The 23,617-nt window shown below is 43.6% G+C and overlaps 1 protein-coding gene across 4 annotated transcripts in view; it reads right to left on the reverse strand.

Annotated features, from left to right (window-relative positions):
• Nucleotides 1-11,327, reverse strand: part of LOC138779683 (protein kinase C delta type-like) — a 21,907-nt gene extending 10,580 nt beyond the window's left edge. For all 4 annotated transcript variants that reach the window (XR_011361140.1, XR_011361137.1, XR_011361139.1 and 1 more), the window contains exons 1-4: nt 10,951-11,327; nt 4,510-4,784; nt 1,159-1,250; nt 352-414 (exon numbers count right to left, since the gene is read on the reverse strand). Coding sequence is in view for 1 of the 4 variants with exons in the window: in XM_069956620.1 (XP_069812721.1) it covers nt 352-414; nt 1,159-1,250; nt 4,510-4,784; nt 10,951-11,266 (746 nt within the window). In the remaining 3 variants the exon portion in view is untranslated. The remainder of the gene's footprint in view (nt 1-351; nt 415-1,158; nt 1,251-4,509; nt 4,785-10,950) is intronic.
• Between the last annotated feature and the right edge of the window lie 12,290 nt (nt 11,328-23,617).

The raw sequence follows: 23,617 nt of genomic DNA on the forward strand, positions 1-23,617 counted from the left end.
AAAATGGTTAGCCTCCATTTTACAGTAGCTTTTAGATGAAGGTCCAGAGTGACCTTATAGACATTCTCTAATAGTTTATTATACAATAGCTTTTTCTTTACCAGACAAACCCTTTAAAATAACTAAATATATTTTCATAGCAAATACTAAATTGGGATGAACAATTAGCCTGAAAATCAACAAATTCCCTCAAAACTGTGTGTCCCCAGTGTGACTGCTACATGTGTCTCTACCCTTAGAAGCTGGCATCTGACATTAATCTTTACTCATATAATGGTCTATATAAAAAAATATAAAAAAAATAGTTAATTAAAATTAATGCCATATAGGAATTAAAAAAAGGGTCGTCACCTGTGGATGACACCCTTGGCGTGCAGGAACTGGATTCCGCATACAAGTTCGGCGGCGTAGAATCTGGCAAAAAAGAAAATGGATTAGTGTAAAGTCCCAAGCACAACACAAGAAACTCATAGAAGTATTATTCCTTTTACTCTGAAATTACCAAAGTTTCCCATTCTTTTTATGAAACATTTTCCTAATATTTTATTCCCCTTACTAACAATTTACAACCAAAATACCCTTCTTATTATAGTACCCCACACATATAACAGTATATTGCGTTGTTTTTACGGCGCAGGACAGCACTGCAGCCAGTGATCGGCTGAGCGGTCCATCACTGCCGAGACCAGTCTTTTTACCCCTTTATTCTGGCAGCAATCTTGAGGTCCAGCGGCATGACGATTCTGCCTCTGTCTTCAGTGACATGCTGCTCAGCCAATCACTGGCCTCTGCACTGTCCAGTCTTGGCCAGTGATTGGCTGAGTAGATGGTCACTAAACAGACGGGGCCAGAAGCGTGAGCTGTGATCAGGGAACGCAGGCAAAAGGCTGCAGGACAATGGGAGAGAATAGGTAAGTACAATCTTTATTATTTTTACACTATAATCAGACATTTTTAATCATGTTGTTACAGACAACAATCAGCCAATAATCTGCTCTTCAGGTGATCATTGTCTTTATCACACGGATTGATAATCTGCCGAATCGGCCTGATTGGGCAGATTATTGCTCTGTGTAATAGGGCCCCCACATTGCAATCTAGTTATCATCTAACATACTGTATATACAATGTAGCTCCGACTTTTACTTGACACATTACCTGGCATGGTTGATGGTAAAGGGCCCCTTCGTCAGTAGAAGTTGTAGAAAGTCCCCGCAGCTCTCGTATTGCAGCCCAAGTAGCACATGCATCTGTTACATAGTAGTTATTAAATCATAAAAATATGTTACACAGTATACATAGGTACAGATATAGTGCCTAAGAATTTACTAATAGTAACATTAAGACAGTGCGCACTTAATCTAAACAGCCCAGAAATGTCCCATATCTGTGATATTTGTATATACTGGACTGAGTGAGTTCTATATAAATGCATAGATGTATACCCTGTGTGGTGTATGTATTAGTATATGATGTATATAATATATAGTATATTATAGTATGTTATATATGGGTATATGCTGGACTGTACCTGTGTGTATCACATATATGTGTATATACTGTGCCGTATATATTATGTATGGGTATATAACATACCTATTACATATATGTGTATATACTGAAGTCAAGTATATGCATAAATATGCAGAGATACAGAATATATCCACCTATAATACATACAGGTACAGTGTATATATATATATATATATATATATATATATATATATATATATATATATACACATGTAATAACCACAAGAACAGCATATGCAAACATATGTAATACACAAAGGTAAAATATATACGCAGTACAGATATGTAATGTGTATATTCTATATAAGAGTATGTGCACACTACAGAATTTTGGTGGAGTCTGCACAGTGGTCATGTCAATTCTTTGAGTGGATGGAAGACTGAGCTTCAGAATATCATGGAGTCTATGGGACAGGCAAAACTTCAAGCGACTCTGTACCCACAATCTGACCCCCCCAAACCACTTGTACCTTCGGATAGCTGCTTTTAATCCAAGATCTGTCCTGCGGTCCGTTCGGCAGGTGATGCAGTTATTGTCTTAAAAACTACTTTTAAACTTGTAGCCCCGTGCCCTACAAGAGTATCTGTGCCCTAACTTTGCACCACCCCTCCGTCCCTCCTCCCCGCCCTCCTAATCATTAGTATTGCTCCAGGCAGATTGCCTTCTATTCCCCACCTGTTTCAGCACAGCACATGGGCTGGATCGTTAAGCACCTGTGCAATGTTCAGCATGGAGAAAATGTTCCAGTGGCATTCCTAATGATGAAGAGGGTGGGGAGGAGGGACGGAGGGGTGGTGCAAAGTTAGGGCACAGATACTCCTGTTTGGCACGGGCTACAAGTTTAAAAGTTGTTTTTTAGGACAATAACCGCATTACCTGCCAAACGGACCGCAGGACAGATCTTGGATTAAAAGCAGCTATCCGAAGGTACAAGTGGTTTGAGGGTCAGATTGTGGGTACAGAGTCGCTTTCAAGCAGAGACTGCCGTGCGGACTCCCCTTGAAATTTCCACCCAAATTCCGTAGTTAGCACATACCCTTAATATATAAAGTGACATTGGGACATGGCATGGACGAAGCTTTAACTAAACACACTCAATAAAAGCCCTATTAGATATTATGAATAAATGCACTACCTGGAAATAAAATGATGCATACAACTCTTTTAAGGGTACGTTCACACATACCGGATCCACAGCAGATTTCTCGCTGCAAATTCACAGCGACACCCGCTGCGGATCCTGTACTGTGAAGCTGAATTGGTCCCATACATGCAGCAGATCCGCTGTGTGTATGGGACCCAGCCCCTTTAAGGTCCCCCGCCCGCAGCCCCGGCCCCGAGCATACATTGCCTGCTCAGCGGCACGGCTGCATGTGAGGCTCCCGGCTTCCCTCACTCCCCATCAGCCAATCAGTGCTGCCTGATTGGCAGCGAGAAATCCGCTGTGGATCCGGTAAGGGTGAATGCATAAAACCCCTTTATGGTGCGTTCACACCTACAGGATCTGCAGCTGATTTTCTGCAGCAGATTTCATTTAAATAAATGATCAGTCTTACTATAGGACCGCTTGATAAATCTCCCCCAGTGTTTGTGAACCTACAAATAACAACAACATTCACAATGCATCGGGAGTACAATTTAATTTTATTGGTACATAATCTTAAAAAACATGATAAATATAATTCAGATCACAATTTACAGCATCACTGTGATAAAGCATCGGTCAGGTATCAAAATATTAACAATAGCATATACAACAAGGCAATAACAATAAATAATACAACCATAGTAGATGTATTGTACACAGAGAGATTACAATGAACTGCAAGTATAACATGTCACATCATCTTTTTTCACACTAGTGGTCCTAGGTAATGAATTACATACAGACGGAATACAATGATGCAGATGCAAAAAACATCCTCCAAGTACTAAATAGAAAAGAGTAAAGATCCAACTTCAATCCTACAAGAAACTTCATTTCATTATATATTATATATAGTATATTTTTAGGAAATGAACAAAAAATAGCTGTTATTAAACTATGTTTGTGTCATTTCAGTCCGTTGGCCCACTGGCAATGCATGTGATATACATTGGCAAACCTTTCTGATGTATATTTATGGCATGTGCATAGAACGTGATGTGAAGGCAGTATTTGTAAATAAAGTATATTGATGATACCTTGGCTATTACACTAACTCCTGATATACTAGTGAAGAACAATTTTGAAAAACTAGGTGAATGTCTTTTAAAGGAGTACTCCAGAGAAAATCTTTTTCATATAAATCAACTGGTTTCAGAAAGTTATATAAATTTGTAATTTACCTCTATTTAAAAATGTCTTCCCATGCTTATCAGCTGCTGTATGTCCTGCAGAAAGTAGTGTTTTCTTTTCAGTCTGGCGAGGTGCTCTCTGCTGACATCTCTGTTCGAGACAGAAACTGTCCAGAGCAGCAGCAAATCCCTATAGAAAACCTCTCCCACTCTGGACAGTTCCTGTGTTGGCCAGAGATGTCAGCAGAGAGCACTGTGTCAGACTGAAAAGAAAACACCACTTTCTGCAGGACATACAGCAGCTGATAAGTATGGGAAGACTTTAGATTTTTAACTAGAGGTAAATTACAAATCTAACTTTCTGAAACCAGTTAATTTCAAAGGAAAAGATTTTGCGTGAAGTACCCATTTAAATGTACAGTTTTATCATAGGCAGGATTTGCTATGAGTTAATGATAGGTATAGGTTTCATATCTATGTTATGAGATGGCCGCCCTCCCCGATATGTTCCCAAAGTGGAATGCAATGGAAACTATTATACATGAAACATATAACTATTTAAAGAAATAAACAATGTAGTTGTCCCTGCAGGGGAAAAATCATTTGGCTTCAACTAATAGTGGAGGCCTGTGATTTGTCTCCCGCCCCTGTATTGTATGTGAAGCAGTGACATTTATTAACATTAGTCCCTATTCTACCTTGGTCTGTAATGCAAAAGCTGCGTGGACGAGGAAGGGGCTTCCAGATGCCAGTTGCAGCACGCGCTTCTCCACCAACATGTACTCCGCTACGTTCTCGGTCAGCAGGGAACTCTTCCTGATCATCTTCACTGCATACTGGTGATGGGTCACAGTATCTTCTGCCATCATGACCGTCCCGAAACTTCCCTGGCCCAGCACCTGGTGGAACAGTAGTCTCTCCTTGATGGAACTGGAGATTGTGCTGGAGCCAGTTGGCCGAACACCGCTGCATCCTAGCAAAGGGAAATAAAATGTGTACATTCATATTTGTTATGTCCAGTCTCTGTGCACCTGGCACAAAAGCCAAATGGGCAATCTATACACATCAGTGGCATTGCTACCATGAAGGAAGGGAAGGTGACTGCTATGGGGCCCTTGCAGGAAGGGGGCCCGGGAAAGCCAGCTCTTCCTTCATGGTAGGTATGCCATGGGCAGGCGACCACTGACCACCCACCCCCGGGACCCGGAGAGGGACCTGCCACTATACTGTTCAGAAGATCAGAAGAGGCACAGAAGAGCAGGACCTGCTAGGTCACGCACACACAGAGATAGAGTAATGAAGGACCTTATCACATGACCTAAAGGTCCTCAATACTTTCAGCCGGACTACAGGAGGAGGAGGGGGAAGCCTGGGAGCTGTAAGTGCTGTGGCTATGTGTGTTTGTCAGTGTATGTATTAGTGGGTATATATGTATATGTGAGTGTATGTATGTATCTGTGGGTATATATGTATATGTCAGTGTGTATGTATTTGTGGGTATATATGTATATGTCAGTGTGTGTATGTATCTGTGGGTTTATATACGTATATGTCAGTGTGTGTATGTATCTGTGGATAGATATGTATGTGTCAGTGTGTGTATGTATCTGTGGGTATATATGTATATGTCAGTGTGTTTATTTATCTGTGGAGATAACTTCTTTATAACTTAAAGTGACAATGTCACCCCCTTTTTGCATCATGACGTCTCTACACAGGTGTTAAGGGTAAATTTTGCAGTTTTTATACTTCATTTTATACCAGATGTCATGCTCACTAGCATAATAATTAATATTTCCTTGGTGGACTAAGAAAGTGGAGTCAATGTCAGTAGTTTTGGTGGTCAAGGGTTTAAAGCGAATGCACCTTCAGGTACATTCACTTTAACATGACTCACGGATAGATCGGCACCGGTGCAGGGAAGCTGGTGCCGCAATCCTTTTTTTGAACCGCGGGCCGACTCCCGTGTACGGTGCCTTTCTATCCACGGGTACCGAGCCGGGGCTGAAGCACTGAAGGCGGGCCGGGCCTCCCCCTGTGGAAGGAAACCCTCGCCCCTTTATGACGCGGCTCCGTTAGAATCAATGGACCTGCGTCATAAAGGGGCAGGGGATTCCTCCCACTGGGGGCGGCCCAGCCAACCTCCAATGCTTCAGCCCCGGCTGGTACCCGTGGATAGAAAGGTGCCGTACACGGGAACCGTGCGCCGATCTATCCGTGGGTCATGTTAAAGCGAATGTACCTGATGGTACATTTGCTTTAAGAGGACAGTTATTAGTTAACGTCAGATCCTGTTTATCTTAAAGTGAATCTGGTATGTACAATTCAGGTTCTAATCTGCTGTGAATTCAGTTTCACTTATCTGCTGTCACAGTTTTTTTGCTCAGTATTTTGGTCAGTTTTTTTAACCAAAACCAGGAGTGAATAAAAAACAGAGAAAGGCTATGTTCACACACTGCTGAAATATAGTGGATGTCCGCCATTTAATGCGAAATAATTACCATTATTTTAACGGTTGTTATTTGCTGTCGTTTGCCATTAAATGACGGACATCCATTCAATTTCAACAGTGTGTAAACGTAGCCTTTCTGTGTTTTCAATTCATTCCCGGGTTTTGTTGCAAAATCCTGACCAAAATACTGAGGAAAAAGACTGTATGTGAACATAGCCTTAGATAACAAAGGAGATACATGATACCTTTTGTACAGTATATCCATCTGTACTTCCAGAAATGCTTTTACTCTTAGGGTGGGTTCACACTACGGAGCCGGAGTGGAGAATTTCCGCCGGATTCCGTAGCTCGTACCCGTCTCCATGGACACCGTTCTATGGGCGGCTCAATTCCGCTATCCGCCGAAAGAATTGACATGTCAGTTCTTCCGGCGGAATGTGGAATCCGCCCGTGCATAGAATGATGTCTATGGCACGGGTAGAGAGACGCGCATCCGTGAATGGGTACAAGCTACGGAATTTGTGGGAAATTCTCCGCCAGGGTTCCGTAGTGTGAACCCAGTCTTAAGCAAAAAGTGTCAACATATCAGGCTTTCCCAAGCTTCTAGAGTGCAAAGGACTGAAATATCTCCTAACTTCTCGTCTACTTTTTATTCCTGCTTGACTGACAGTAAGGGCCTTGCTTCCAGCTGACTTTCAATCAAGCAGGGTCAGGAATGGAAGCAAGAACAAGGAGGCATAACAACCCTCAAAACCTCAGTAGCCCTTTGAGACTGTGTATCATAGGAAAAGGGTGTGTTCACACTGAGCAAATTCAGCTGAATTTTGCCACGGAATCCCATCTGCCTCAGAGTCAAATGGTGTCTCTATGGGAGGGTGTGCACGCCTCAGCTTCCAACCTTCTCCGCTCAAAGAATTGACATGTCAATTCTTTAAACGGAGAGGGGCGGAAGCGGAGGCGCGCAAGGCAAATTGGATTCTGCTGTGGAGAGCTCTGCCACGGAATTCCGCCAATTTTGCTCAGTGTCAACATACCTTAAGAGCATTTTTCCATGTCGCCCTAACAGCTAACACTGTCAGCAACCATAGCTCATGTGTGCTTAAAATCATTCATGATTCCCTATGTACAAATATTCCACCAACAGCAGTGTATCTAGGAACCAATAAGTAGCGATGTCACTAAACTGTTTCTCTTCTGCATAATATAGATAAGTACATTTCAGAGCGTATAACACAAAGTAAAAAGATATTCGTATCAACTTTAGGTTATTCAGTAGCTTAGAACCTGTCCAAATGTGTACCCGTCACACAGAAATATAGTATATAATTAAATAGAATTAGGATGGTTCTTAAAGTTACTGAAAAGGATATATGGATTGATAAACTGCAAATAAAAAATCTTAAACCTTAAAAAGGCTATCTAGTTAAGATTTTTTATTTGCAGTTTATCAATACCTATATCCTTTTCAGTAACTTTGATAGCCATCCTAACTTGTATTTTATTAAATACTACATTTCAGAGAGTGCTTTATGGCTTCAGGTCCCATCCTGACTGTGGGTCTAATGACATGAACTGAGATAGATCTCTATAATAGATCTCTATGCTAGATCCCCATGATGCTATCAGTTTATGTCATTAGATCCTCATTAAGACCAGATCTTCCAGACATAAATTGGAAGCAGAAATGCAGCTGTATTGCACTTATATGAAACATACAAGATCACATATACAGCAGAAGAGCAGGAGCCTGGAGAGGTGACATTACCAAGTAGCTGTGCCTCCGGGTAGAGAACTGCAACCCCAATCATGCCCTGCTAACAGTACATGGTGGGAGATGTAATATTGCAGCGTGTAGTTCTTCAGGTTGCATTACCAGGCCCGCTTCTGCCATGAGGTGGCTTCCTGCAGGGGGCGGCATAATCATGCCCCGACTGATAATCTGGCGGACCGGGCAAATGCCCGCTGGGCCGCCCAGATTATCAGTTCTAGGGCCGCCTGCCGGACCCCTCCGGAACATACACTACCGGCCCCACCTCCCTGGAACACCCAGGGGCCGCCGGAGCTCTTCAAGTCGGATCTGCCCCTTTAAAAGCAGGGGGCTCCGCTACCACTAGCTGTTCTAACCAGTCCATTGAGCTTCCGGGACAGGTCACCTGATGCACGCCGGCCCCGTAAGCTCACAGCTCCAGCCCCTCGCGCCGCACCTCTCCCGCGGTCCTGTGCGTTCAGCTGTTACATGTATGCCACAGAGCAGGAGACTAGAGAGGTGCGGCGTGCGGGGCTGGAGCTGTGAGCTTACGGGGCCGGCGTGCATCAGGTGACCTGTCCCAGAAGCTCAGTGGACTTGTTAGAACAGCTAGTGGTAGCGGAGCCCCCTGCTTTTAAAGGGGCAGATCGGCCTTGAAGAGTGCCGGCGGCCGCGGCCCCTTGGTGTTCCAGGAAGGTGGGGGCGCGAGTGGGTGGGTTGGTTGGGGGTGGTGGTGGTTCGAGTGCCAGTGAGGGGGGCGGCGGCCTGAGGTTTGCCTCAGGCGGCAAAGACCCCAGAATCGGCCCTGTGCATAACTACAATTCCCATCATGTCCTGCTGACAGATCATGATGGGAGTTGCAGTTTTTCCATCCTTGGGGGAGGGCGCCCAACCTGAAATTTTGCACCAGGGTCTTTGAGCCCTTAGCTGCACTTCTGCTGTGTGCAGTCATTCATTTACATTGACATCTGCAGCATAAAATCAGATCCTATATGTGTGACTGGACCCTTTCACTCCATATACCACTTCCTCATGAACAGTAGATACACACAACTCTGCAATTTGCACTGCATTACTGCACACACAGTAAATATACAGTACACACAGCTCTGCTCCAAACACAATATATATATATATATATATATATATATATATATATATATATATATATATATATATATTTATTTATTTGTTTCTGCTGCACTCAATTACACATATGTGGGGCATTTATCAATAAATTTAAAGTGGAGGTGTGCGGGGGGGGGGGGGGGGAGGGGGGAGGGGGTTCTGTGCACCTTGCATGCACCAGCAAAAAAAGTAGCCCATCTTCGTCAGCCACAAGGATGATAAATCTCCCCATACAGTCTATGAACTTTCAGTGAACCCTCACCCCTTGCCTCACTCTCATTCATCTCTATGAAATGCCAGAGACTGAGCAATAACACTATAACTAATGGTACTAAGAAGCATCTGTAATGCTCATGAAGGAAACCTCCACAACAGTGAACATTTCTTTTTGGCTAGAGCTCCATGGTGCCATCATGTAACCTTAAACTTAACACTTTCAGGATTTGCTCACAACCTTAAGAAAATATTTTTCTTTCAAATCAACTGGTTTAAGAAAGTTATGAAGATTTGTAGTTTTCCAATACTTATCAGCTGCTGGATGTCCTGCAGGAAGTGGTGTTTTCTCTTCAGTTTGACACAGTGCTCTCTGCTGACACCTCTGTCCGAGAAAGGAACTGTCCAGAGAAACTGCAAATTCCCATAGAAAACCTTTCCTGCTCTGGAGAGTTCCTGTCTCGGACAGAGATGTCAGCAGAGAGCACTGTGTCAGACTAAAAAGAAAACACCATTTCCTGCAGGACATACAGCAGCTGATAAGTATGGGAAGACTTGAGCTTTTTAAATACAAGTAAATTACAAATCTTTATAACTTTTTGATAGCAGCTGATTTGAAACTGATTTGTTTCGCTGGACAACCCCTTTAATAAAAAAAACATTGTGGTAAGGGGCAATTCAGAGCACAAACATGGTTTTACTCCAACTAACCAGCATCCAGATGTCACCACGGGGACTAATCATATAGATAGAAAATAGTGTATAGCTATGTTCACACATTTGGTCAGTATTTGTAACCAAAATCAGAAGTGAAGATTTGCACAGTTCAGTTATGTTCACACATGGGGGAGATTTATCAAAGGGTGTAAAATTTAGACTGGTGCAAACTGCCCATAGCAACCAATCACAGCTCAGCTTCCAGCTCTGGTGAAAGGAAAGCTGAGCTGTGATTGGTTACTGTGGCCAGTTTGCACCAGTCTAAATTTTACACCCTTTGATAAATCTCCCCCATAGTGTTTCCATCAGTTTTTGGTCAGTCTTTTTTTTTCAACGAAAACCAGGAGTGGGTTGAACAAACAGAAACTGTGCAAATCTTTCCTATCTAATTTTGTCAGTTCCACTCCTGGTTTTGGTTAAAAAAAGAAAAGAAAAAAAAAAAGACTGACCAACGGACTGATGGAAATACTCTGTTTGAACATGGCCTAATACATCCCTGTTATCTGTTTGGGCCATACACTTTCTGTGCAGCTAATGTAACTAAGGGCCAGTTTATATTGTGTTGCTAAGCAACAGCTGGGACCATTGTAGATAACATGGGGGAAATCTCAGCAGGGCTGAACCTGGACCGTATACAATGTTATGAAGACTTTGGCCCAGATTTATCACCCAGGATGTAACATATCCACTAGTGTAAACTGCCCATAGCAACCAATATCACTTTACCAGAGCTGAAAGCTGAGCTGTGATTGGTTGCTATGGAAACAACCTTTGATAACTCTCCCCCTATATCTTCAATTAGGAAGAGAAGGAAATTAAAATATATGTGGAGTTTAAAACATGTAGAGTTCTGTATAATAACCAGATATATTATCCTCTTACCTGAGCCTCCTGGGTCCTCCTGCAGGTCTTTGTTCTTCTGCACGTCGGTCTTCATTGATGGCTTCTTCTCATCCTCTGAGCAGTCTCTGGTCCTCCTCTTCTTGGGTCCTCTCCCCTGGGTGATGACGTCTTCATACTCCGCTGGGTCCATCCCTTGGATGTCAGACGTCTTCTCTCCTGGGTCCGATCTCTTCCTCTTACCTCCGCTCCTTTTGGCCTTCTTGATTGAAGCCTTCTCATCCGATGATGAGTCCAAAAGATGTTTCCTCTTCTCCACTCTCTTCCTCCCCGCAACAACCTCCTTCTCTTCCTCCATAGTCGCTTTTCGTTCGCTGTCCGTAGACACGTCCTCCACCGTCGCCGGTCAAGTCCAACTGTCAAATTCGGCCAACTGTCAAATAGCACTGTTGCCTGGATACCACTGGTCATGTGATTTCAAACTGACCAATGGGATTCAATTATATGTGCTGTATATATTTGAAATGATCAGCTTTATAGATGGACTAAAATTGTAGCAGAACTATATTTGCCTCTATATTTATTTATTTGTAAGTAACATAAAGTGTTAATTTGCAGCTTTTGTACATTCCCCATTACCATAATACACGCCACCATAATCAGCCATTGCATCTATATACTGGTGCTGCTTGCTAAGATGCATTGCTAAAACCTCCAAACTTAATAAACCATCTCTAAAGGGGTTGTCTGGCAAAATGTAATGTGCGCTTCAGGCCTGGGCAGGATAATATAGGATTACGCTCCCCTGCCCCATCCCCCTGACACATTGATCCTGACAGTGCTGGTCCTGGCCAAGCAGCCCCTCCTACTTTAGTCTTCAACTGCAGGAAGTGCCTGTTCAGCCATTCACTGGCAGTAGCAGGGACCCTCCTCACCCAGTGATTGGCAGAATGCCCACTTCCTGCATGCTGAATCAGGCCTCTTGCCCTAGACCAGGCTGCATCATGAGGAATGTGTCAGGTAATTAGGAAAGTAAGTATAAGTTATTTTTTTATAGTATAAATCTATTATATTACATCTGGATGTTATTCTTAATTTTAAGTTCTTCTGTCACAGTCCAGTTAGTAACTAAAGTTGACTGTAAACACTGTATACAAAGCCAATACATATTCAGAATTTAGAAAATAGAAATACACTTACTGTATGTACATACAAGCTTTGCTTTTTACGATGTTACTGGCATTGGAAAAAAAATGACAGTAACACTTAAAAAGACCACAAACGGAAAAAAAAAATTTCAATTAGGAACATTCATAAGTAAATTGGCCAAAATACATTGTTCTTCTGTGTCATTTTAACATGAGCTTTATTAGTACTATGTATAATATGTCCTATAGCTGGAAACTCTGGAATGATGATCCTAATTCATGCATGCTTAAAGCAACTCTGTACCCATAATCTGACCTCCACAAACCGCTTGTACCGCTGCTTTTAATCCAAAATCTGTCCTGGGGTCCGTTTGGCAGGTGATGCAGTTATTGTACTGAAAAAAACAGCTTTTTAAACTTGCAGCCCTGTGTCAAATGGGCATGGCCTAGAGTGTGTGTGCGCAAGCCTTGCACCGCCTCTCCGTACCTCCTCTCTGCCCTTCTCATCATTAGTTACGCCCCTGAGCAGCTTTTCTCCTATTCATCACTTGTGTGAACACTACACAGGTGCCTTAACGATACAGCACATTCAGTGTTCAGACAGGTGATGAATAGGAAAAATCCTGCCCAGGTAATTCCTAACAATGAGAGGACGGGGAGGAGGGATGGAGAGGCGGTGCAAGGCTTGGGCAGACACACTCGAGGCCACGCCAATTTGCGACAGGGCTGCAAGTTGAAAAGTTGTTTTTTAGGACAATAACTGCATCACCAGCCGAACAGACCCCAGGACAGATCTTGGATTAAAAGCAGCTATCGAAAGGGACAAGCTTTGTGGGGGGTCAGATTGTGGGTACAGAGTCGCTTAAAAGTGATAATGTCACCACCACCCCAGGTTACCCTTGCCTCATTTTGGTAGTGGAGAGCATTACCTAGCCAGGGCTTGCCCAGTTTAGGTACCACTGTCCACCAATGAAATGAAGTCATTTTAGAGCAGAAAGAAGACACAGACAAGTGTTATACACGTATATACATGTGGAATGTGCAGCATCTAAGCTTGTGGATGGTGCGGAGAACCTTAAATAAAGCAAGGGTTTTTTTTGACAATTTCACTTAAGAAAGGGGCAGTAACTATACTCTATACGCTACAGTAAATACAGGTAAGCTTTGTAGACAGGTTTCCAATGTATACTGTGGGCATAGCCTTATTTACATGGTACTGTATGTTGGAGGAATACGAAAGAGGGGAGTGATGTACTTTACAGGTGACTGTATGTAGGAAGAGGCTGAGGGGAGGGGAATGATGTTCTTTACATGGGACGTTATGTTAGAGGGGCTGAAAGGAGGGTGGAGGGGTGGTTATGATGCTCCCTAAACAAGCATTTTATTGACTAACCATCAGAGATTTAAATTTGCAAACCTAATGCATATGCTGTGAATTTTTTGTTGCTTATCAGGAACTGCTTCATTTGTCATTACCCTCCAATATGATTCTTACACCACCATGTTAAAAATATGTGCCTTGTGAGAGAGACACAATTTTAAACCAGACCCCAAATTTCTCATTAAAATAAAGACAGACTTCAGATTGTTGTGGTAAAATTTTACTTTCATAAAACAACACTCAATAGACCCTAGTTCACCCAAAAGTAGTTAACCAAAAGAAAGGCCCGTTCACTGGGCAACTAACCCCAACTCCACCACCTCCCCCACATACACCCCGCTTATAAACACACAGCGACAAAGGGGAGGCTGGTGTCTTCACTCCCAATGAGCAGAGGAAGACTGTAGAAATTTATCCCATTTAAGAAGGCCCGCGTTGTCCAATCCGGACGCTGCCTCAGGATCACCTTGCTTCCCTCACCTGTAAAACTTAAGGTATCATTAGAAAGAGGGGGGGGGGAGAGAGTAAGGTGCAGGAGCAACGCACAGCAAACCAGACACATTAACCCCATGTGTCCTGGCCCTGTGCATCCCCCTTACCTATACAGGAATGGTGGGCTCTATCACAGTACCAGAGACACCCATTACCCATATGATCGCGCACATTTTTAATTTAGCATTTTCATGTTTTCCTCCTCCTCTTCTAAGAGCTCTAGCACTTTTATTTTTTAATCTACAGGGCCATGTAGGGGCCTGTTTTTTTCAGGAACAAGTGTACTTTGTAATGGCATCTTTCATTCTATCATAACATGTATGACGGAACGCCCAAAATATCATTTATGAAAATATAAATTAGTGAAATTAGAAAAAAAAAGTCTACATAATGCACTTTACGGTTAAAGTGACATTATATCGTTATTCTGTAGGTCAGTTTGAACACAACGATATGCAAGTTTACACAGATTTTCTAATGTGTTTTTTAATGAAATAAATTTTTTTTGCAATTAATTATTAGCAAAATGGCCCTATTGTAACTCCTATAACAATTTCAATTTTTCACCAACAGGGCTGTGTGGGGTGTCATTTTTTGCGCCATGATCACTAGTTTTTATAAGTACCATATTTGTGTGGATCGGACATTTTAATCACTTTTATTTATTTTTTTATATATAGTGTAACAAAAAATCTGCATTTCTGGCGCTTTTTCCCCTCATTTCATTAACCTCTTGAGGATGTATGACATAAGGGTATGTCATACGTCCGCAAGGGGAGTTTAGAGGGGGACGCGCAGCTATTAGCTAATTAAGACCACTGCAAACATGACAGCTGTATTCTATAGCATTGGTCTGCAGCAGGCCAAAGCAATAGAGCAGTGGGAGCAATGGGAGATCAGTGTAGTTGCATTAGAAGTCCCCCAGTGGGACTTCTAATTACTGTGTAAGTTAAAAAAGCAAAAAAGTGTTTTCATTAATACAAACCCCCCTCCCCTAATAAAAGTCTCAATCACCCCCCTTTTCCCATTTTATAAATAAAAATAAATAAATAAATAAACAAACATGTTTGGTATTAATTTATCCCATTCCTGATCTCGCACGGTGATCGTCATACGCACAAAGACCCGCCAAGGTTCAAAAATTGCTCATTTTTGGTCGCATCAAATCCAGAAAAATGTAATAAAAAGAGATCAAAAAGTCGCATATACTGTACGCAATCAAGGTACCAATAGAAAGAACACATCATGGCGCAAAAAGTGACACCTCAATCAGCCCCATAGACCAAAGTATAAAAGCATTTTAAGCATGGTAATAGAGCAATTTTAAGGAACGCTTTTTTCTGTAAAAGGTTTTATGTTTTTAAAAGCCATCAAATAATATAAAATTATATATTAAATTTCACTCTGCGAATTTGAAGCGAAATCCGCTCAGGTCTCTTCACTGCCATTTTCAATAAGACTACAATCCCGGATGACAATCCTGCTGCGAGTATGTAAATGCCGGCCCCCTTAACCCACCCCTGCCCGGAGCATACTTTACCTGCTCCACGCTCCAGCTGCATCTGCGGCTCCCAGCCAATTAGTGCACGACCCCGCAGATCTGTTCTGTGTGAATCTAGCCTAAATGTTCATTACTCAGAGTCTGTGATGACAGGTTTAACACACTAGTTAGCTCCTTTTGGTGTGGGTTCTGGGGCTCCTGTTTTCCATGGTGGTTTTTGTGTTTACTGCCGCCTCTGTGTCTCCTTTGGCTTTTTTTGGTTGCCTAGGTTTTTTCACATTTTTTTTTTCTTTTTATAATAATAATTTTTGGGAATCAAAGCTTCTGCATCTGTTTGATTATCGGACATGTCAACATGGCAACAAACTTACATGGCTTTGGACATATTCTGGTGTGCATTTTGTAGGTCCACGTTTTTTCTTTAAAATTGATTTTGGAGTCAAAGGTCTGCCTCACTATTACACTTGGTCTTTTTTGTAATCAAACATGTCTCTCAGATGGAAAGTCTTCCATTTCTTCTCATGTCAGACCTGAACTTAAAAGGGTTATCCAGCGGAAAAAAAATTCTTTCAAATCAACTGGGGCCAGAAAGTTATATAGATTTGTAATTTACTTCTATTTAAAAATCTAAAGTCTCTCCATACTTACCAGCTGCTGTATGTCCTGCAGGAAGTGTTGTTTTATTTACATTCAGACACGGTGCTCTCTGCTAACATTTCTGACTAAGGGTGGGTTCACACTACGGAATTCTCGTGGACAATGTCCGCGGAATTCCGTCAGCTCTCCGCCCGCACATCTGGGCGCCTTTCTGCCGGCCCCATAGACACCATTCTATGGGCCGGCGTATTCCGCTATACGCTGAAAGAAGTGTCATGTCACTTCTTTCAGCGGATCGCGGAATACGCCGGGCCATAGAATGGTGTCTATGGAGCCGGCGGAAAAGCGCGTGCCCGTGCGGGCGGACAGCTGACGGAATTCCGCAGACATTGTCCGCGAGAATTCCGTAGTGTGAACCCGCCCTAATACAGGAACTGTCCTGAGCAGGAGAGGTTTTCTATGGGGATTTGCTGCTGCTCTGGACAGTTCCTGACATGGACAGAGGTAGCAGCAGAGAGCACTGTTTCTGAATGTAAATAAAACAATACTTCCTTCAGGACATACAGCAGCTTATAAGTATGGGAAACCTTGAGATTTCTAAATAGAAGTAAACTACAAATCTATATAACATTCGGACCCCAGTTAATTTGAAATTTATTTTTTTCACTGGACAACCCCTTTAAGATTCATTAAATCCATAGATTCACCTGGGGCAAAAGCCACTGCAGCTAAGGGTCCATTTACACAGAAAGATTTGAAGCCAAAGCCAGAAACAGACTATAAACAGAGATCAGGTCATAAAAGAAAGCCTTAGGTTTTTCCTCTTTTTAAATCCGTTCCTAGCTTTGGCTTTAAATCTTTGGCAGATAATCTGTCAGATAATATTTCTGTGTAAATGGACCCTTATGCTGGGTTTACACGGAGCGATAATTCGCCCAATCGTACGATTAACGATTTCGAAGTAACGATTTTTCTTTTATAACGATCAGCGTTTAGATGGAACGATATATCGTACAGAAAATTCGTTTTCCGATCGTTTTGCGATCACTTAAGCCTATCTCGCACATAGGTAAAATCAGTAAACGACTGTTTACACCGAACGATCGGTGGATTTTTTGCGAACGACGATTTAAGAACAAGTTAAAAGATCAAAATGAACGATTTCTCGCTCGTCGTTCGCTGCGTTTACACGTACGATTATCGTTCGAATTCGATCGTGATCGTGCAAATTCGCAGGATAATCGTTCCGTGTAAACCCAGCATAAGTCCTCTTGAGCTTGCAATTGTTGAGGAGCCACCATCGCATAAACTGAAAGCAGTGTGTAAATACGTCCTGGGGACAGTTATTTAACAAATGCAAACCACAACACTAGGTCTCATCAAATGATAAGGGCTATTTGTCCATGTATACACCAGAGCTGAAGCACGGCTGGTAGAAGTCCATAAGTCCATGTTCAATAAGCAAGGTATCAGCCAGCTCACCACTCACTGGAGATTGCAGTGCCTGATCAAACATCTTCACAGTTCAGCAGGTAACTTGGCAGGCAAGAGAGGAATTAGCACTTGATGTGGCTTACATCACAGTGGTCCCTGTCTACACCAAGACGTTTCTGGTTCAGCACCCTAATGGTACGTTTACACAGAGAGATTTATCTGACAGATTTTTGAAGCAAAAGCCAGGAACAGACTATAAACAGAGAACAGGTCATAAAGGAAAGCCTGAGATTTCTCTTCTTTTCAGATCCATTCCTGGCCTTGGCTTTAAAAATCTGTCAGATAAATCTCTCTGTGTAAACGCACCATTAGTCATGAGAAGTGAGAAAAGACATGACCCAGGGTATAAAGGAGGATAAGCCCCTCTCCCCTAGAAACATAATGACGCATATTGGAGCGTTATACAAAAAAAAAGAAGAAAAGCTACGTGTCATAAAGGCTGCACACCACAATGAATTTCAATAAAAAACATTATTATAACATCAATAGCAGGGTGATCAGACAATACAATACAAAACATAGAAACAAAGTGCAAAAAGCAGAAAAATCTTGGCAGGCTCTGAAACAGAGTCTGCCCCACTCACTGGGCAAGAGTTAAATCTCCATCTCCCTGAAAGTCCTTATGTGAGCCCTGATACCTAGGTATCTGTAAGTGTGGCAATAAAATCTGTGGGAGACAGTGTGGAAGTCGTATCCCTGGAGTGGAAAGGAACCCCACGCGTATCATTCCCCACTAGAGCTTCGTCAGGAGCTTTGTTGATTCCTGATGAAGCTCTGGTGGAGAGCGATACGCGTGGGGTTCCTTTCCAATGCAGGGATATGACTTCCATACTTTCTCCCACAGGTTTTATTGCCACATTTACAGATACCTATGTACCCTGGCTCACATAAGGACTTAGGGAGGCATTTATTAAGTCGGCGTTTTTTACGCCGGACGTAAAAATGCCCCCGCAGCTCCGGCGCTACGGAGATTGATCTAGAGGCGGACTGCCTCTACATAAATCCCGTGCGCGCCGTTGCGCACCGCCGAAAACCTACGCCAGCTGAGGACTGGAGTAGGTTTTCGGCGTACATTTTGGCGGAACGGATGATAAATCGCGCGGACTCTGAGTCCGCGCCCTCCGTTCCGCCCACTTTCCGCCCCTTTTCCGTCCCCTTTCCGCCCCCTTTCCGCCCCCTGGCGTACTCGGCGGAAAGTGCCGATTTGCGAATATTTTATTCGCAAATCGGCCATTTGCGTATAAAAAAATACGCAAATCGGCACTTTCCGACGAAAATCATCCGTTCGCCGGATGATACATGTGGCCCTTAGTGTTCTACTGCATCCATGAGCATTTGCTTGAGTGGTGTCCACCGATTATAGGCTGCAGATTGGAGCATTACAATCACACAATTTCCAAAATTAAAGGTCAATGCCGGCCAAAATGTATTTTTAATATGTTATTTCATAAGCAAAGTTAGGCAAATTCCGAATATACACTATTAAACTATTAATATACACTAATAATGGTAAATGCACATATAGTGCTATTTCCCTCAATTTAGTAGATCAAGCAGGCTTTAATTTCTCTAAAAAAAAAAAAAGTTGCTTCTGGAAATGGTTGCGTTATGGCTCCTGTCAGGGCGGGGGGGGGGGGGGGGTGTTGTGTTTGGGGAGCAGGTAGCTGAATTTTGTGCTGATAGCAAAGGGAGGGACCTGTTCATGGATAGACCGGGTCGTGATGTCACTTTTTTTTTTAGAGAAATTGAAGCCTGCCTGATCTACTAAATTGAGGGAAATACCCCTATATGTGCATTTCCCATAATTAATGTATATAAGAATTTTTCTAACTTTGTTTATGAAATAACATAAAAAAAAAAAATTGGCCAGAGTTCTCCTTTAAGGTCAAGTAGGAATCATTAAAATCAGAATCTTTAACCTTGAAAAGTCCTGCTTCAGCTCATGAATTAGGTCTAAAGTGTGTACTTTGCCATTGTCATACCCCCCAAATGAATAATTAAAACATCCAGTGGAGATGACCTTAGCAATTTATTAAACAAGGCATATAAACCCCTTCACCGTAAACCACCGTGTCCAAACAAAAGAATATTAACATAGGAAGGGTCAAAGGCAGGGGCAGAACTACCTCCGGGGGGCTATCTATGGGGGATAATACAGGGGGGCATCTATGGGGGAAATACAGGGGAGGGTGTATGGGGGATAATACAGGAGGGGGCATCTATGGGGGATAACACGGGGGCATCTATGGGGATATACAGGGAAGCATCTATGGGGGATAATACAGGGGGGGCAACTATGGGGGATATACAGGGGAGCATCTATGGGGGATAATACAGGGGGTATCTATGGGGATAACATGGGGGCATCTATAAGGGATAATACAGGGGGAGCATCTGTGGAGATAATACAGGGGGTATCTATGGGGATAACATAGGGGGGCATCTATGAGGGATAATACCGGGGGGCATCTATGGGGATAATACAGGGGGGTATCTATGGTGATAATCAGGGCCGGATTAAAGGGAGGGCACCAGGGGCACGTGCCCCAGGGCCTCCACCACTTAGGGGCCCCCACCAGCTCGAACCCTAGCAGAACGGTGCTGCTTACCCAGGATATCAGGCCATGTAATAGGGCCCTAACACAGTGGGCAACAGCGCGCAGAAAGTGCTGTGTTCTCACTTTGCGTTAACACAAACACAATGTGGGAGTACACTCTGTACTTCCCCTGTACTGCAGCCTCTAGTGACCACGTGCATAACAGAAGAGGATGCTGAGTAGAGATGAGCGAACCTTGAGCATGCTCGAGTCGATCCGAACCCGAATTTTCGGCATTTGATTAGCGGTGGCTGCTGAAGTTGGATAAAGCCCTAAGGCTATGTGGAAAACATGGATATGGTCATTATCTGTATCCATGTTTTCCAGACAACCTTAGAGCTTTATCCAAGCTCAGTAGCCCCAGCTAATCAAATACTGAATGTTCGCGTTCGGATTGACTCGAACCCGAACCCGGTTTGCTCATCTCTAATGCTGACCCATACAGCCAGGAGCGAGGAGGGGTCTGTGCTAATTCACCTACGGTAAGCAGCCATCTGTATAGATCCCGGTATAGTTTATTTATTTATTTATTTTTTTTGGGGGGGGGGATTGTCGCCCGGGGCCTCCACCAACCTTAATCCGGGCCTGATGATAATACAGGGGGGGCATCTATGAGGGATAATACAGGGGGGGCATCTATGAGGGATAATACAGGGGGGTATCTATGGTGGATAATACAGGGGGTATTTATGGGGGATAATACAAGAGGGGCATCTATGAGGGATAATACAGGGGGGCATCTATGGGGATAATACAGGGGGGCATCTATGGGGATAATACAGGGGGAGCATCTTTGGGGGATAATACAGGGGGAGCATCTATGGGGGATAATGCAGGGGCATCTATGGGGATATATATGAGGTATCTCTGGGGATAATACGGGGGGAATCTATGGGGGATAATAAAGGGGGTATCTATGGGGATAAAACAGGGGGCATCTATGGGGGATAATACAGGGGAGCATCTATGGGGGATATACAGGGGAGCATCTATGGGGGATAATACAGGGGGCATCTATGGGGGATAATACAGGGGTCATCTATGAGGGATAATACAGGGGGGCATCTATGGGGATAATACAGTTGGCATCTATGGGGATAATACGGGGGGAGCATCTTTGGGGGATAATACAGGGGGAGCATCTATGGGGATAATACAGGGGGCCATCTATGGGGGATAATACAGGGGGTATCTATGGGGGATAATACAAGAGGGGCATCTATGGGGGATAATACAGGGGGGCATCTATGGGGATAATACAGGGGGGGCATCTATGGGAGATATACAGGGGAGCATCTATGGGGGATAATACAGGGGGTATCTATGGGGGATTTACAGGGGAGCATCTATGGGGGATAATGCAGGGGCATCTATGGGGATATATATGAGGCATCTCTTGGGGATAATACGGGGGGAATCTATGGGGGATAATAAAGGGGGTATCTATGGGGATAAAACAGGGGGCATCTATGGGGGATAATACAGGGGAGCATCTATGGGGGATATACAGGGGAGCATCTATGGGGGATAATACAGGGGGGCATCTATGGGGGATAGTACAGGGGGCCATCTATGGGGGATAATACAGGGGGCATCTATGGGGGATAATACAGGGGTCATCTATGGGGGATATACAGGGGAGCATCTATGGGGGATAATACAGGGGGGGCATCTATGGGGGATAATACAGGGGGGTATCTATGGGGGATAATACAGGGGGAGGATCTATGGTGATAATACAGGGGGAGCCTCTATGGGGGATAATACAGGGGGGTATCTACGGGGGATAATACAGGGGGCATCTATAGGGATAATACAGGGGGAGAATCTATGGGGGGCATGTATGGGGGATAATACAGGGGGCCATCTATGGGGGATAATACAGGGGGCATCTATGGGGGATAATACAGGGGTCATCTATGGGGGATATACAGGGGAGCATCTATAGGGGATAATACAGGGGGAGGATCTATGGGGATAATACAGGGGGAGCATCTATGGGGGATAATACAGGGGGGTATCTATGGGGGATAATACAAGGGGGCATCTATAGGGATAATACAGGGGGAAAATCTATGGGGGGCATCTATGGGGGATAAAACTGGGGGCCATCTATGGGGGATATACAGGGGAGCATCTATGGGGATAATACAGGGGGGTATCTATGGGCCATCTATAGGGGAAAACATAAAGCGGGATTTATAGGGGGACCAAATGAGAGGGCATCTATAGGGGGACAACACAAGGGGGCCATCTATAGGGGGACAACATGAGGGGCATCGATAAGGGGGTAAATATAAGGGGAGCAACATGGGGGATCATCTATGAGGGGGATGGACAACACAGTGGGGTTATCTATAAGGGGCCAACACGGGAGGCATCTGTAATGGGGAAAACACAGAGGAGCATATACTATAAGAGGGTCACATAGTGTCAGGGCTACCCACTAAATGAGGGCGTAAAGGAGCCAATACAAATGTGCAGTGTGTATAGAGATGAGGATGGTGCCAGAGTGAGGAGACTAATATGTCTGTCTGGCAGATTCTGTGGATTCGTGGCTCGGTGAAGTTCTTATGATGGCCCAGGGCAGATGGAGAAGAAAATGGAAAGGAAACAACTCCGATCAGAGAAGACGTCCCCTGCAATTTATATGGAGTACAGAACCTGTGTAGAGCTCAGTGTGTTGATGACATAGTGAACGATCAAGGGGGGGGGGGGGGGCTTCTATGGAACAACAACCGCAGTGTATACACACTGTATACATTGTGGCCGCACAGAAAACTCTTAAGTATATTTTGTACAGCCGCTATTAAGTGAATAGTGGCTGCACAAAATAGACTGTGCATACAATGTAAAGTACGGCTCTATTCTCTGCTTTGGCGAATGTGTCTGCATTCCAATTAAAAAGAAGAGATTTTCACCTGGCTGGTACGGCAGTACTGCCCAGGGTAAACATCACCCTCAGCAGCGGCGGTTCTGTGACATGGCCATGTCATAAAATTGGCCGCTACATTGCCATGTGTGAACAATGGCCTTAAACTGATATTGCGATAAACAAGAGCCATCTTCATGTACTAGAAAAGCCCCAGCAACATTAGGAACTCCGGATAAAAAAAATTTATCCGGAGTTCTATTCTCTGATTTGGCGAATGTGTCTGCATTCCAATTATTTATTTTTTAAATGAATAAATAATAATAATAAAAAAAAAAAAACGCATAGGGTCCCCCCTATTTTCAGAACCAGCCGGGTTAAAAACCAAGCAACAGCAGCCTAGTAACACCAGGGTGGGAAGGGCCATTGGTTTAGGCCCTCCCCAGCCTAAATATTACCAGCCTGCTGCCACCCAGTCCAGGAGCGCCAATTTGGACGCTCCGGGACCACTGGCACCCGGCTCTTCCCAGTACCCCTGGTGGCATTGGGTACTAGGGTAATAATGGGGGGGTAGTGTTAGTCATTTTATACCGACTAACACTAGGCCCCGACTTAGCAATGGATTCC

This window comes from Dendropsophus ebraccatus, chromosome 1 (genome assembly GCF_027789765.1).
Source record: "Dendropsophus ebraccatus isolate aDenEbr1 chromosome 1, aDenEbr1.pat, whole genome shotgun sequence".
NCBI classification, from domain to species: domain Eukaryota; kingdom Metazoa; phylum Chordata; class Amphibia; order Anura; family Hylidae; genus Dendropsophus; species Dendropsophus ebraccatus.